Below are 15,427 nucleotides of genomic sequence, written 5' to 3'. Positions count from 1 at the left end.
GTTACACTAACAAATACTACGAGGGTTATAAGTGTGCTAAATTCTTTGGTTTAAATGGGTGGGAATCAACAGATGCAGTTTTGCTCTTGACTTTGTCTCAGGCTTAAAAAGTTTTGATCCATTTAAAGGTAACCATTAATAAAACTTAAATAACCTCCTGAAACATTAGCTAATTCCAAACCAAATAACAACGAACTTAATCCGTACACCAAAAGGCAGAAAACAAAGGAAACAGGGAGACAAAAGCAAAAACTTTTTTGAAAAACCAAAAACACCAATAATACTCAAAGAGCAGAGGAACAGAAAATGTAACAAATTATACACCTTATAAAAATGACTATTAATGGATAAAATTCCTTCACCAAAAGAGAAAAACTCAGATTACCCCCCCCAAATCAGACACATATATGCACTTTCTCATCTAAAAATGTGATTCCCAAAAATTTTAATAGGCATACCAGAAAAATATAAAGGAAAAAATCAAATATGATTGTATTAGCATAAACATAAAATTAAAGCCCTCCTCCCCCAAAATAAAGACACTGATTTTGAAGAGGATTATTTTGCATTTATATTTGTCAGTAAATGTGCATTACTTTCATGATGAAAATTAAAAGACATGATGTTGAAATTAAAATATGACAGAGCACACATTTATAATATTAAAATTTAAGCACAGAGATATTTAGGTGTAAAATAATGCCACATAATTAAAAATTAAAATAATTAAACAGAAGACAGGGGTCTGGGAGAGAGGGGGCATAGAAAGTCTCCTATACTCATGCGGTTCCTCCTCCTGCTGATCTTTTCTCCACACTCCACTCACCCAGTAACGCTGCCCAGTGAAGCGGGGTTCGAAACAGGTTATCGTAAGACGTGATATTGCAGCTTTCGTACGAGGTCAGGACATCCACCACCGTGACGTTCCCATCAGCGACTGCAAAGTGTAGGGGCGTCCGGCCCTCGTAGTCTTGCCAGTTCAGTAAGGACTCCGTTGGAGCGGCATCCTGTTTTTAGGGAGCCAGAGACTTCAGACACACATAGAACCCTCAGTCAATCACATCTGACAAAAGTATTAACTGAGCCATTTTCTAAACCTCTGATCTCTCAGAACAGCAAAGTGATAAAATTCAGAAAAAAGCAGTCTATGTCTTCAAAATTTATTTTCATACTGAACTGTGAAGAGTACAGACAAGATATGATAAACACCATGTACTGACTATCTAGATGAAATAGGTATCAAAACATGTATTTTGTGAATTTGCACCTATTATGGACTGGGCAAACACTGTATATTTTGTCCTTTTGCTCCCTATGTATACCTCTGTAAATGATACGTAAATTTTGTATGTGTGTTTTCTAATATTTACATTTACACACAATACTCCATATGTCCTTTGGCAATTTTTCTTTCAACAGCAGACTTTGGGATACCTGTGTTGACACTAGTTCATTTGTTAAAGCACAGGGTAGTTCCCCATTCTCCCACTGAGGGACACCTAGGTCATCTACATTCTCCCCACTATCAGCAATAATGCTGCGATGAACATGCTTCCTTCACCTGTCTCCTTATGGCGTGGGAGGTGGCCTCACAGGTGAGGTTTTCCTCTAGACTAGAAATCTCACAGGGGAGTGTCTGGGTTGAAGGAAATCTGCACCCCAAGGAGGTATTGTTGGGCTGTTCTACGAGTGGTTGTACCAGTGATCAAATCCGTGACAAGGTGTAAAAGTTCTTGTTTCAGCCCTGGCTGGCGTAGCTCAGTGGATTGAGCGCGGGCTGCGAACCAAAGTGTCGCAGGTTCAATTCCCAGTCAGGGTACATGCCTGGGTTGCAGGCCATGACCCCCCAGCAACTGCACATTGATGTTTCTCTCTCTCTTTCTCCCTCCCTTCCCTCTCTAAAAATAAAATAAAATATTTAAAAAGAAAGTTCTTGTTTCCCCAAATGCTGGCACAAATCAACCATTTGGTATCATCAAGCTTACTACATTTTTCCCCTTGTAGGTATAAAAGGCATTTCATTGATGCTTTAATTTTTATGTCTTTTATAAATGAGGTTGAGATTTTCAATCACATGTTTATTGGCTGTTTGGCTTTATTTTTCTGTAAATCAACAGTTCACAACATTTACTCATTTTTCTACTGGATCTTTGTAGCAGGTGTTATGACGCACTGCTTAGGTCCCCTTAGGACTAAAGGGCTGGTTTCCGCAGCTGCTTGGAGTACTACAAGCCCACGGCCCTCACCAGCCAGCCTTCTGAAATCGCTACGGCTAAAGGGGGCTGCCTCCCCCAAGGTCGTGTCCCTTCTCAGATTAGGTCATACCAAAAGCCATGCCCTCTTGCCCCAGTGTGAGGACTCTCTGAATGACCATCTCGGATTTAGACCTGCTTCTACAGCCAGCCCATTTTACAGAGAAGAGTGTGAAAGGTATTATAAACACTTCAAAAATACCACAATAGTATTATAGGCCCTTGAGTTTCCCAAGGACTAAGATATATTTCCAAGGGAAAAAAAAGACAGCTCTGTGAGAAAATAAGACATGAGTGAGAATTATCCCCCAAGGACTTCAGATATTGGAATTAACACATGAAGAATATAAAAACAGCAATCTATGAAACATGTAGAAATAAAAATAAAATATAAAGTGAACATGACCAAGAAGATTTGAAAAAAGAACAAAATAGAACTTTTAGAAGTAAAAATGTAATCACTTAGATTAAGATACAATGAACATAGTAAACAAGAGACTGGACTCAGAAGATTTAGTAAACTGGAAGACAGATCTGATGTAACGACCTAGAACTCGGCAGAGAGAGACAAGATGTTGAAAATGTAAAAGAGGACTTAAGAGACAAGGAGAATAAAACAAAAAGGTCTAAAATATGTATAATTAGAGGCCATAAAGGCAAGAACAAAGAGAATGCAAAGGAGGCAACATTTAAAGAGATAATGGCTATATATTTTCCAGAACTAAGAAGCTATAATCAGAATGTATATCGAACAGGAAAAAATAAGCCACACCTAGACATACTGTAGCACAACTGTAGAATGCCCTACTGAGAAGAGTTTAAAAACAGCCTGAGAAGAAAGGTAAATCATCTATAAAGGAATGACATTTAGACCAGTAACAGACTCAAGAGTAACAATGAAAGGCAGTTTGAGAAACATAATAAAGACTGAGTTGAGGCCCTGGCTGACATCGCTCAGTGGATTGAACGCGGGCTGTGAACCAAAGTGTCGCAGGTTCGATTCCCAGTCAGGGTACATGCCCGGGTTGTAGGCCATGACCCCCAGCAACTGCACATTGATGTTTCTCTCTCTCTCTCTTTCTCCCTCCCTTCCCTCTCTAAAGATAAATAAAATCTTTTAAAAAAAGACCCAGTTGAAAAACATAACTATCTAGAATTGTATATACAAGAAAACTATATATTAAAGAGCAACATAGGAATGTAGAAGCCAAAGAACTTATATGTTCGACCCATGGACATGAACTAAGTGTGTGTGTGGGGGAGAGATACGGGTGGAAGGGGACATGCAAGATGGAGGGGAGTAAAGGGGGGGGAAATGGGACAACTGTAATAGCACAATCAATAAAATATATTAAAAACAAAAATAAATAAATAAAAAAGGTAGAATGGTTAAAAAAATAGTTTATCACCAAAAGATCTACACTAAAGGAAGTTCTAAGAATTTCTAAGAATTATATTCCAAGAAATAAGATAATAACCTGAGAAGGAAAATTTGAGATTTAAGAAGAAAGGCAGAACAGAGAAATTAGTCAACACACAAATAGAAGTAAATAATCAATGTATACACAAAATAATATCTTTTAAAGTCTAATTTCTGTGTTGCATGAAGATTGCATGAAATATTAGACTATCATAACATGTAAATTGGAATTTGGGAAGGAGTGATTAGAAAACCTCGAAAACATCTACTGTTAAATATTCAAAGTTAATAAGTATAGCAAGTTAGTTAGATATATAATTAACTAACAAAAATATCAACTGCATTTCTAAACATGTACATGTATAACAATATATGCCCATTGATATGTTTTAAAAATTCAAAGTGTCACTGTTTGTAAATAGTGAAAAACTGGAAATAGTTCCAAATCTCTGTCAATAACAGAATGAATAATGTGTGGTTTATTCACAAAATGGGATACTATATAGCAGTAAAAATGAACACATTGCACCTACACACAGCAATATAGCTAACATCACCAGCATAATGTTGAACAAGGAAGTCATGTTGCAAAAGAATACACACAACATGATTCCATATAAATAAAATAAAAAAAAACACTAAAAACCAAACAACATGCAGTTTAGGGACACAAACATATGTGGGGAAACTGTAAGGTAAGTAAGTGGAATGATAAACCCAAAATTGAGCATAGTGGTTGCCTCTGAGAAAGGAGAGAATAGAATGGTACTGGGAGGTACCCAGGGGACTTGAAAGGTAATGGTAATGTACTGCTTCTCAAACTCAGTGATGAGTACATGAGTATTTGCTGTCTCCTTATTCTTAATATCTTACACCTATTTCACAAATATTCACTTAGATCTACCTACTATTTAATAAAAACAAGCACAAAACAAAGGCACAGATATATATATATAAATACATCCCTGGCAAGGATAGATATAAACTCACAAGAGTAGGTGATGGGGGGACAGGAATGAGCACGGCCTCGGGGGAGAATGCATCTGGAAAAGGGCACATAGAAAACTTCTACATGGTCTTAAACAGTGGTGTTAAACAGTGGCATTAAAATGTTCTACAGTATTTCATGAGTGATGTGTTCATGTCTGTCATATTCTTTTGTTTTGTAACTTGCTTATATGTCATAATACAGGATATGCTTTTGTGCATACTGGATTTTTCATAAGACAAACTTTTGTTGGAAAGACCAGCCAGGCCCACCAGCACCACTGTACTCACCAGAATGCACCGCACGGTATGAACAGCGCTCGGGTCTTTGTGGTTGGCTGCCCAGTGAAGTGGGATCTTGCCTTCGACATCGGGAATTCCGATGTTGGAATCATGCTTGATAAGTAGCTTCACATGCTCGGGGTTATTGTAGTAGGCACTCCAGTGCAGAGCCGTTTGCTGCAAAATTGAGGTTCTTGAAATGACAACAACAACAACAGCAACAGTAACAGCACGGCAACAATTTTTCCGAGGCTCTTCCTGTTGTAAGAGCTTTATATGTTTATCTCATGTACTCATCATGGCAATTCTGGGAGAAAGCATTGTTGAATTTGCATGCGATTGATGAGGTAATGGAGCACAAGGGAGGTAAGTAATCTGCTCTATGACATAAAGGTAGTGGGTGGCCAAACAGATTTTAACCCAGATAATCTGCCTTCAGAGCCTGCCCTCTTAACCATGGCGGGTATTTAGGTCATCATGTACTAAGAAATGGTAATACTGAGAAGGAGAAAAGCAGCCCAATCATTTACGAATTATCAACAAAGTAAGTGATGATTTTGATACTGCATCCAACACCTTAAGAATTTGATACAATGTTTTCAATTGTATTATCTATCATAAAGAAGATCCACATATAGGAAATCAGAGATCTGGAATATTTTTTTATATCAAAGAAGAAATATAATTTTACATGATAAACTGTTAGCCCTAGTTACTGATCAAAGATAGCTTTTGAAAATACAGCAAAATTTGCTTTCTTTCAGGTAAAAGCTAAACATGAACACCCTGAGTGTGCTGACGTTGCTTTGAAACGTCTCCTGCGTTCTTGGCGCCGTGCCGTGCCGCAGCAGACCGCTTTCCCTGCCGGGAGAGTAATTCGGGGGGCACCGAGAACCTGTTTAGATGCACACTGTCCCTTCCGAGTAGCCCTGTTATCAACCCAATCTGGAATCAGATCATTTAACAGCAGGAACTGAGCTCATCTGTCACAATAAACATTTTACATATACATGGTATTCATTCAAGGTGTACCTATAGGCATTTAATACAAAGAGTCACATTTGAACTTACTACCTTTTATTCAGCAATAATGGCAGAACAAAGGAGTCACAAATACAACAGCAGTTAATTTGCCTATAACTACATTTTCAATAAACAACACATACGGTGTCCGTAATTCTTTTCTTTTCCCACGTCATGTTTGTTGTGAATATAGTGAATATAGTTACTGAAATGTAATATTACGTCTGTTGAATCTGAGAGTAGAAGAGTTTGGGGTTGTATTATTTATGTCTTTTATTTTTCTAGTAACTCTCTTTTTTACTGTGGTAAAAAAAGACATACACAACATAAAATTGACTATTTTACTGTGTTTAAGTGAACAGTTGAGTGGCATTAAGTACATCAAATTGTCATATAACTACCAGACCATCCAGCCCCAATATTTTTAGCTTCCCAAACTGAAACCCCACACCCACTTAACAACCCCCACTCCCCAACTCCTCCCGGCCCCTGGCAACCTTGGTTCTACTTCTGTCTCTGTGAAATCGACAACTCCAGGGACCTCCTAAGTAGAATCATACAATATTTTACCTTTTGTGTCTGACATTTTACTTAGCCTAATATCTTCAGAGTTCATCAATGTTGTAGCATGTGTCAAAATTTAATTCCTTTTTAAGGCTGGATAATATCCCACTGTATGTATACACTGCATTTCGTTTAGCCATCTGTCAGCAATGGACATTTGGGCTATTTCCATTTTCTTGGCTATTATGAGTAGTGTTTCTATGAAAATGGATGTACAAATATCCATCCTAGTTCCTGATTTCAATTCTTTTGGGTGTATACCCTGAAAGGATATTACTGGGTCATATGGTAATTCTATGTTTAATTTTTTTTAGAGACTGCCATGTTGTTTTTCCCAGTGGCTGCACCAATTTACATTCATACCAGCATTGCACAGGATTCCAATTTCTCTCTATCCTCACCAACACTTGGTATTTGTGTGTGTGCGTGTGTGTAATAACAGCAACTTAAAGGGTATGAAGCACTATCTTATTGCAGTTTTGATTTGCTTTTCCTTAATGACTAGTGATGCTGGCCATCTTTTCATGGGCTTGCTGGCCCCTTGTATATGTTCTTTGGAGAAATGTCTATTCAAGTTCTTGGCCCCTTTTTAAATGGGTGGTTCTTTTTTATTGTTGTTTATTTTTAATGTATGTCATAAAATTATTGGTCTGTGACAGACTGGAACTTAAAAACAAACTGATCCTTTCCCTTGGATACTTTGAGAATCACGGCTCTAGGCGTTTCTCTTCCTCTCTGCTCTGGGCCTGCCTGGACTGCGTGGACCCGTTTTCCATCTGTCTTCACCGGACAGCCTGCCATCCCTGTTCAACGCAGAATAATGTACAGATACAGGAAGACAGGAGGACGTTTCTAGGCTGTTTGGGGAAGACATTATAAAGCCCAAAGACATTCACAGCTTAAGTGATTAATGGTCTTTGTGGATTTATCAAAGTGCTTTTCTAAGTAAAATATCAGCACTCTCCATGCTGTGAGTTAGGAATAATATTAGTTAACAGTGAGCTGTAAAATAAAGTTGATTACAGAACTCTGGGTGATGTGAGTGACTACTAAACAAAATCTGAAGACTACATAAAGAGCAAGCAATATGAGAGTGAAAGGATTATTGCATGTAAACCCAGTAGATTTAATCGTAAGAGTTTTAATTACATGGGAGCATAGGAGTTATTAGCAAGGCTCTATAATTACATGCTAGTGGGAATGAAGAGGAATACCGCCCTTGTCTAAAGCCACATTTTTTCCCTGTAAAAAAGTGATCGGAGTGATAACCAGTTGGTCAAAACAATGACCAATGTGTCCAATGTTACAATTTAAGAGCAGGGAAAAGAACGGACCCTAGCAACAAATGCCAGAATGGATGTTAGACCCTAAGTGAAACTAATAGCATTTCATAGCTAACATTTATTGAAAGCATACGCTGTACTGGGCATTGTGCTAAACGCTTTATATGTATTATCTCATTTTCTCTTCAGCACCTTATTATCCCCTTTCCACACAAGAGAAAATTGAGGCAAAGGAGCCATCCGTCCAAGGACACAGAGCAAGCATGTTATAACTTCTAGATTGAAATCCGAATAGTCTGATGCCAAAGTCAGGCCATTCGACAACTGTGCACTTAGAACAGTGCCAGGCACTGGCCGCCCCAGACCTAACGCCACGGTCACTATCACAACCAGCTGTTAAGTAACGGGTTTCTGTTTGAATTCCAGTCCTGCCACTTGGATCTTGGACAGAATTTTAATCTTTCGAGCTTCTCTTTCCCCACCTGTAAAAAGGAGATGATGCTACCCACCACACAAGGTTGCTGGGAGGATAAAACGACAGAATTTAAGTGAAATATTTTACAAGGGCATGTGGGGACTTGGGTTGTTCCATCGTGTGTTGTACTGTGTCTACGAGTGGCAATTTGGCCTTTTTCCTTGAGGTTTCACACTGTACATGAGAGTATTTGCTTTCTCCTCTTATTTGTCTTGGATGTTGGCAGTCCATTACCTTGTTTTTATCCTGTGTGTCCACTTCTCCTGGTGCCATGAACTTCAGCAGAAGTGCTAAGCACTTAGGGCTCTTGTGCCGGGTGGTCAAGTGCAAAGGAGTCATCTCCTCCAGATCCTTCTGCATCCAATTTGCTCTACGTGTCAGTAAGAGCTTCATGAAGCGATAATTTCCCTACATAAAAAAAGAGATGGTAAGAAGAAAGTTAGTTTGGAGGCCAAGTTGTTTTAAATTTTAAAATGTTTCTAAGTATTTTAATTATTCTGCTAGAGTAATAACATTCAGAATAATTAATAAAAAGAAAAATACTTATAATTCTATTACTCTATCAATTGTTTTCTTTTTTTCATGTTTCCTTCCAACCTCTTTCTATGTGCATATAGTTTATGTAGTTGCTGGTCAATATTTCATTGTGTAAAAGCAATATATTTTATTTAATCATTCTAATATTATTTCCAATATTTTCTTTATAGACACTGCTACAATATGCATCTTTTTCTCACATAGTTTTTTTCTTGTTTTTTTTAATAAAGAATTTTTTAAAATATTTTATTTATTTATTTTTAGAGAGGGAAGGGAGGGAGAAAGAGAGAGAGAGAGAGAAACATCAATGTGCGGTTGCTGGGGGCCATGGCCTGCAACCCAGGCATGTGCCCTGACTAGGAATCGAACCTGGGATGCTTTGGTTGGCAGCCCGCGCTCAATCCACTGAGCTACGCCAGCCAGGGCTGTTTTTTCTGTTTTTTTTTTTTTTTTTTTTTTTTTTAAAAGAATAGCCTTGGCTAGTGTGGCTCAGTGGATGGTGCGCCAGCCTGCAAACCCAGAAGTCGCTGGTTCAGGGCACATGCATGGGTTGTGGGCCAGGGCCACAGCTAGGGGCGTGCACGAGGCAACCGACTGATGTTTCTCTCACACGTCAATGTTTCTCTCCCTCTCTTTCTCCCTCCCTTCACCTCTCTCTGAAAATAAATAAATAAAATCTTTAAAGAAAAGAATAAATTATCAGGAACCAGCTTACTGGGTCAAAGGAGTTTATACATTTTACATTTGTTTGGTGTATTCTCCAAATTGCTATCTAGGAGCAGCAATAAGTATATTAGTCTCAGCATATTCTGACCAATGTAGCACATATTTATATTCAAGATATAGTAACTCTGTGAAGTAAGCTGAGATTTTAAACCCCAATTAGAGGTGAGGGAAGTGAGATTCAACGGGGTTGAATGTTTTGCTCACAATCATCAGGTTAAGGAGGAGGTGGTCAGTTTTCTGGAACACAACTATTTACAGGTACAAGTAAGCAAAAAGCAGCTTGTTCAAGCTCCAAGTCCTTGACTCATGTGTCACCTAAACACAAACTCAGAAGTCACTGCAGGCCATCCACTTGCAGGCAACACTCTCCAGGTCAGTTCCACCCTCCTGGATAAAGAAACAACTGCAAGGCTAGAGCAACACACTGGCGGGGACCCCGGTCAGTTATTGTCGAATAGCCCCCTCATCCGAGGCTGCCTTTCCGTGGTTTCCGTTACCAGTGGTGGACTGCAGTCTGAAAATGTTACATGGAAAGCTGCAGAAATAAACAATTTGTAAGTTTTAAACTGTGGGTAGTTCTGAGTCGTGTGATGACATCTCGTGCCATCCAGCTCTGTCCTGCCTGGAATGAGAATCACCCCCTTGTCTAGTGTATCCACGCCACACACCCTACCCGCCTGTCAGTCACTTAGTAGCCATCTCGGTTATGAGAGAGCGAGAGCGAGAGAGGTGGGGCGGGGGGGAAGAGGGAGAGAGACAGAGAGAGAGAGAGCGTGCACGCACTCACATAACTTTATGATAGCACATTGTTATAACTGTTTTACTTTACTATTATAAATTACACTTTATCAAAGGTGTGTACGTATAGGAAAAAAACATAACATATATAGGGTGCAGTGCTGGCTTCAGTTTAAGGCATCCATGCAGGGTCTTGGAATGTATTCCCCACAAATAAGGGGGGACTACTATATAGTACAGTATGTCTGCGTAATATAGAAGATTTAAAACAAAATCTGCAAAAAAAATAGTTCTTTTGAGGTCTTTCCTAAGATGCTTAGCACCACAGGTATTTCGAAGTCAGGATGACCAAACTGTATTGCATGATCAAGTTCTCTGCCTGCCTCATGCCTATTTATCTCTCCCTCTTCAAAGCATGGTGGGCAGGGTTACCTGTCCTCTTCATCCTCTGAGATCCTCTCCATCCTTGACCATATTGGAAATTTGGCGGTTTAGGATTATAATGCATTGATGTTTTCCCGTGAGGGGCTACCAGGATTGGTAAGGAAGACGCCTGCTAACGAAGCAGCCTCCCGCCGTGATGAAGACTGTGAGGCTCTAAGGCAAAGGGGACGGGTTAGAGCTACGACCAGGCGCAGAGGGACGACTGAGAGCTGCCTCCGTGCCCCCAGCGGCAGAGACGGGATTCAAGACAAGCTCAAGGGCTGGGTGGGAATAAGAGAACAAGGCTGGGAAAAGGGACGGGCAGACCTGGGATGGACTGAGAAGTGAGCGGACTCAGCTCGGTTATTTCCTCCCAGAGGGGCTTGTCCTTGACCACCCTGAGTAGACCGCCCTTATTTTGTTCTTTCTTCTAGCGCCCTGCCGCATCGTCCACACCACTCTCCTCCGTCTACAGTGACGCCCTCACAAGCTGTAAGCTGTAGAGACTGTGTTTTAGTGCCCACTGTGCTCGGCACAGTTCCTGCACAAAACAAGTATTTAGTAAATGTTACTTGAAGGACTGAGTAAGAGGAAATGAAAGCTCTTCTAGGGGTTTTGTTTTTATTCAAAAATCCTTACGGTTGCTGCATTAGATCTTAACAATTAAGAGTCTTAATTCTCAGGTATCTTGTGTTTTGTTCTTACTTTTTAATGCTTCTTCACATATCTGACCTTCATTCACCGTGGCCATCATTTGTCGGGACTCTTCATGGTGCCCAGGGCCCACTTTCAAAAATGAAGGCGCTAACATTTCCTCAAGAGGGCACCCTGCTCTAAATCTCTTGCCATCCTTTCTCTGAAAACAGAGAAAGTGCCCAGGAAAAACAAATCTATATGGTACTTCAGACCAAAAAATAAAGGCTGACCTTTCTGAGCATAACACTTCAAATATTACAGAGTAATTCATCACGACCTTTTAAAGATACTCGATCACACAATCAGTTTGGTTCTGAAATTTAGAGGGAAGGGAAAGGAAAAGGAAACCAGAACTCGTTGAGGGGGTGACCAGTGAGTTATTGAATCTTGCTCGGAAGCAGGCAGCAGCAAAATGCCTGCACTCCACTTCACTTGTTACACGATCTTTGGCAGATTTCATCCCCGCTCCTCACAGAAGTATCATAGCAAAATTTTACAGATTAAATAAAGTATCTTCCTGTGCCTCTATCTCCTCATCTGTGAAACTGCAATAATAATAGTACCTGAGATGATCATGCATAGGAAGTGAGAAAGATAACATTTGTAAAGTGCTTAGAACAGTGCACAGAGCAAATGCTCACTAAATGTTTGGCAGCTGCATTACGAGCAGTTTTCCAGTGTCGAGGAGACAACACATAGGTGGTCAGGGGAAACCAGGGATGGCCTGCGACAGAGGGTGTACAGGTAGGAGGACGTGACCGTACACGGTAACCCTAGCTCAGCCAGTGCTGGAGGAGGAGCCCATGGTTGGGGATAGGTGAAAGTAAAAATAGTTGGAATGAGATAAATAGTGCTTTTCCTGATTTTTTTTTTTTTACATTGAGAAAGACGTCTATACTTTACCTACAGATAAAGATGATATAGGACCAACGAGGGCATTCCTAGTAGGAATTTAGCTGCTGCCATGAGGGGGGTCAGCTATATGATCAGGAGCTTCTCTGATCTGAGGACAGAAACATATCAGAATGCTGGAACTAGAAATAATATAATCCAGCTGGACCAAGGTCAACTTCCTTGGTCTCAGGAACAAGCATTTATTAAACACCCAGGGTGTGCAAACTCAGTTCTAAGAAGGAGCATGGGGGACAGAGTTCGGAGCTCAGATCAGGGTATTTAGTGTCAGTGGAAAATGGGAAGATATTGGTTCAAGGCAGCAAGCTAATTTTATCACTCTCTGAAGGTTATAGGACTCTGGGGACCCAGGTGACAGATACTTTGCTTCCTGTAAAGCCCCCTCAATATCAAAGGAAACAAACACAATGTCTAAACATTTCTTCATTATTGCTTGAAATTGGAACTTACATTTTCAGGTTTATTCTTACAATACAAATACTTTGGGGAGGACCTGGAAGTGAATCATTTAGTATCATCTCTTAGGACCATACAGAACCTCTTCACGCTGAGGTGAGAACTGTTTTAGCATCTGCTTTTATAATTTCTGACTGGGTAGAAAACAGTGTAAGGGTGAGAGAGATAACAGATCAAAAGAATGTGTATTCTTAAGGAAACTCTAACAGTTAAGAAAGACAGCAGAGAGAGCTGAATTTAGAGAAAAGCTCTGATTTCATCACTAAAAGGACCCCAGCTCTGATGTGACCCGGTCTACCGTGCCACTGAAATGGGAAAACTTCCCGAAGTCTCTGAAACACGGATGTCTTGTTTTTGTTAGGTACTCACAACCCTCACCTTATTTTGCTCTAATTATTCATCCCAAGAGCTACTTCTTTTGTTTGTAATGCAAATGCTTATAACATTTGTTTTCCCCCAAATGCATGAGAAAGAGCATACTCTCTAAAAGGGTTAAAGAGAATGAAAAAGGTCTCTGACCTGGAGAACAGAATTTGAAATGAATCTGGGAAATAATCAACCCAAAATGCCACTTTTAATTTTTCACAGAACTTTGGTCTGTCTGTCCAGTTCTCTAAGATGAACTTCTTCTTAAGGAAAAAAACATGTAAGTCATTAAATCTTAATAACAATAATAGAGAAGTTTTGAATGAAATGCCTGGGTATTTTACTTCAGACTCTTCATTTTTAAAGAAATAAAACAGGAATCTTTAAAAAGTGCCCTTTTTGCCCTACTCCAATTCCACTGCCTGTTTGGACACTACTTTCCCAAATGTGCTTATCATCCCAATGAATGCTTTAATACTTTTATTTCTCATAAACATATGTATCTGTAAGTTACATGGTATTGTTTTACATGTTTCCAATCTTTATATAAATAGTACTGTATGAATCACTCGCCACCTTTTACTCAAAGTGGTATTTTTGAGATTTGTCCAAGTTGCTTTGGTTCATACATTTTCACTGGATAAAGTATTCTGTCATATGAAAATAATACACTGCATTTATTTATTCCCTGGAGGAACATTTAGTATGTTTCTCGTTTTTTCACTATTATAGTCAATATTGCAATACATTTTTGCGGACACGTCTCCTGGTAAATCGGCAAGAATTTCTGGAACTTCTGGGCTGAAACTGCTCTCTAACGTAGCTACTCCACCTCTCATTTCCGCCAGGAATGTATGAGAACTCTTTTCACTCCACATCTTTGCCACACTTGGCTTTGTCAGATTGGCTACCTTTTGTCAATAAAATGGGCATACAATTGTGTTTCACCATGGACTTAATTTTCATTTCCCTCATTGAGGTGGAATATTTTTATATATTTGTTGGCTATGTGTATCTTCTTTGTGTGAGTAGCCTTTTTGTGTTGTTCACTCATTTTCCGTTTTAGCTACTTGTCTTCTTCTTACTGATCTGTAGCAGTTATTTACACGTTCTGGGTACTAGCTCTTAGTTGGCTTTGCAGATGTCTTCTCTCTGTGTGGCTTGTCCCTGGCCTCGTCTGTGCTCCTCCCTGAGGATTGAATTCATGATCTGAATGATGGTGTTTTTGGCTTCCTTAGCATTAGAGTTCTTCATGTATTTTGAAATTTTTGTTGAGGCTCATCTTAAAGGGAAGATTGTTTGCTGTTATTTTTCATTTTTTTTCCTCTTTGCTCACCATTACAGCTGGTAACACTCAGCTTTCAATCCATGATAAGAATCTGTTCTTATAATGATCTCTCGCAGCCCTGTGTCTACTGACAGGAGGGATATCACAGTTATTATCACTGAACTAGTGGGTGGCTTCCTGGTCCTGACTTTGATCTTTGTTCTGTTCCTGCCATTTCTCTAAATATAACAGCTTCCTTGTAGGCTATGGCCTCATATTCATGAAAAGAATACTCCCAAATTTTAAGAACTTTCTTGGCTTTAGTGTAAATATGACCACTCATGGAGTGGGGAAAAAAAGACAGTGTCTTTCTGAACTGGCAGTATCTAAAATCATCTTTTACAAAACTGCCTTCTGTTCCTGTAAGTGCCTCAGTCATTAACTCCTAGACAGCTGGCAGCTGATCGTCAAAACATTCTGGAACCTCAACTCTACACTACTTCCCCAAATGGCTACCACAGTTTCTATATCTGGCTCCTAGGAGTCTTTGCTATTTGCTTCTTCTTCATTTGAAACAATTCCTTTAACAGATTCCAATGCTCAACACTTGGCCCACTCTACCATAGCAGCCCCTTTCCCCACTGGAACACCACGTTTCCGATCAGTATCTTTGCATTCTCTCTGTGTCCTCAGCACATACATTTACTCTCATTGTAGCTGGAGAGAAAACAACTGTTCACTATATACACAAATGTGCACTACACTTTTTGTTCATTTATAGGCTTGTAATTTTGCTCTGGAATATTATAACTATATACATAATGCCATACAATAGCACACACAAATGTAAGGTGGGCATTCTGTCATATTTCATTCTGAATCCTAGCCATATTAGGTACACCAAAAGATTATTTAAAACTGAAATAGAAATAAAAGAATCATAATGTTATTATTAATTCTAATGATATCTCTAAAAGTACATATTTATAATCCTTCAAGGCATTTACCATATTTTTTAAA

The 15,427-nt window shown here is 39.4% G+C and overlaps 1 protein-coding gene across 2 annotated transcripts in view; it reads right to left on the bottom strand.

Moving 5' to 3' along the window:
- INVS (inversin) overlaps window positions 1-15,427 on the bottom strand; it is a 132,557-nt gene that overhangs the window by 56,219 nt on the left and 60,911 nt on the right. For both annotated transcript variants that reach the window (XM_028505629.2, XM_036021971.1), the window contains 3 exons: window positions 8,521-8,694; window positions 4,951-5,118; window positions 827-1,007 (listed from right to left, as the gene is read on the bottom strand). In XM_028505629.2, the coding sequence (XP_028361430.1) occupies window positions 827-1,007; window positions 4,951-5,118; window positions 8,521-8,694 (523 nt within the window). The remainder of the gene's footprint in view (window positions 1-826; window positions 1,008-4,950; window positions 5,119-8,520; window positions 8,695-15,427) is intronic.

This window comes from Phyllostomus discolor, chromosome 3 (genome assembly GCF_004126475.2).
Source record: "Phyllostomus discolor isolate MPI-MPIP mPhyDis1 chromosome 3, mPhyDis1.pri.v3, whole genome shotgun sequence".
Classification (NCBI taxonomy): Eukaryota; Metazoa; Chordata; class Mammalia; order Chiroptera; family Phyllostomidae; genus Phyllostomus; species Phyllostomus discolor.
This window is presented reverse-complemented; position numbering and strand designations above follow the sequence as displayed.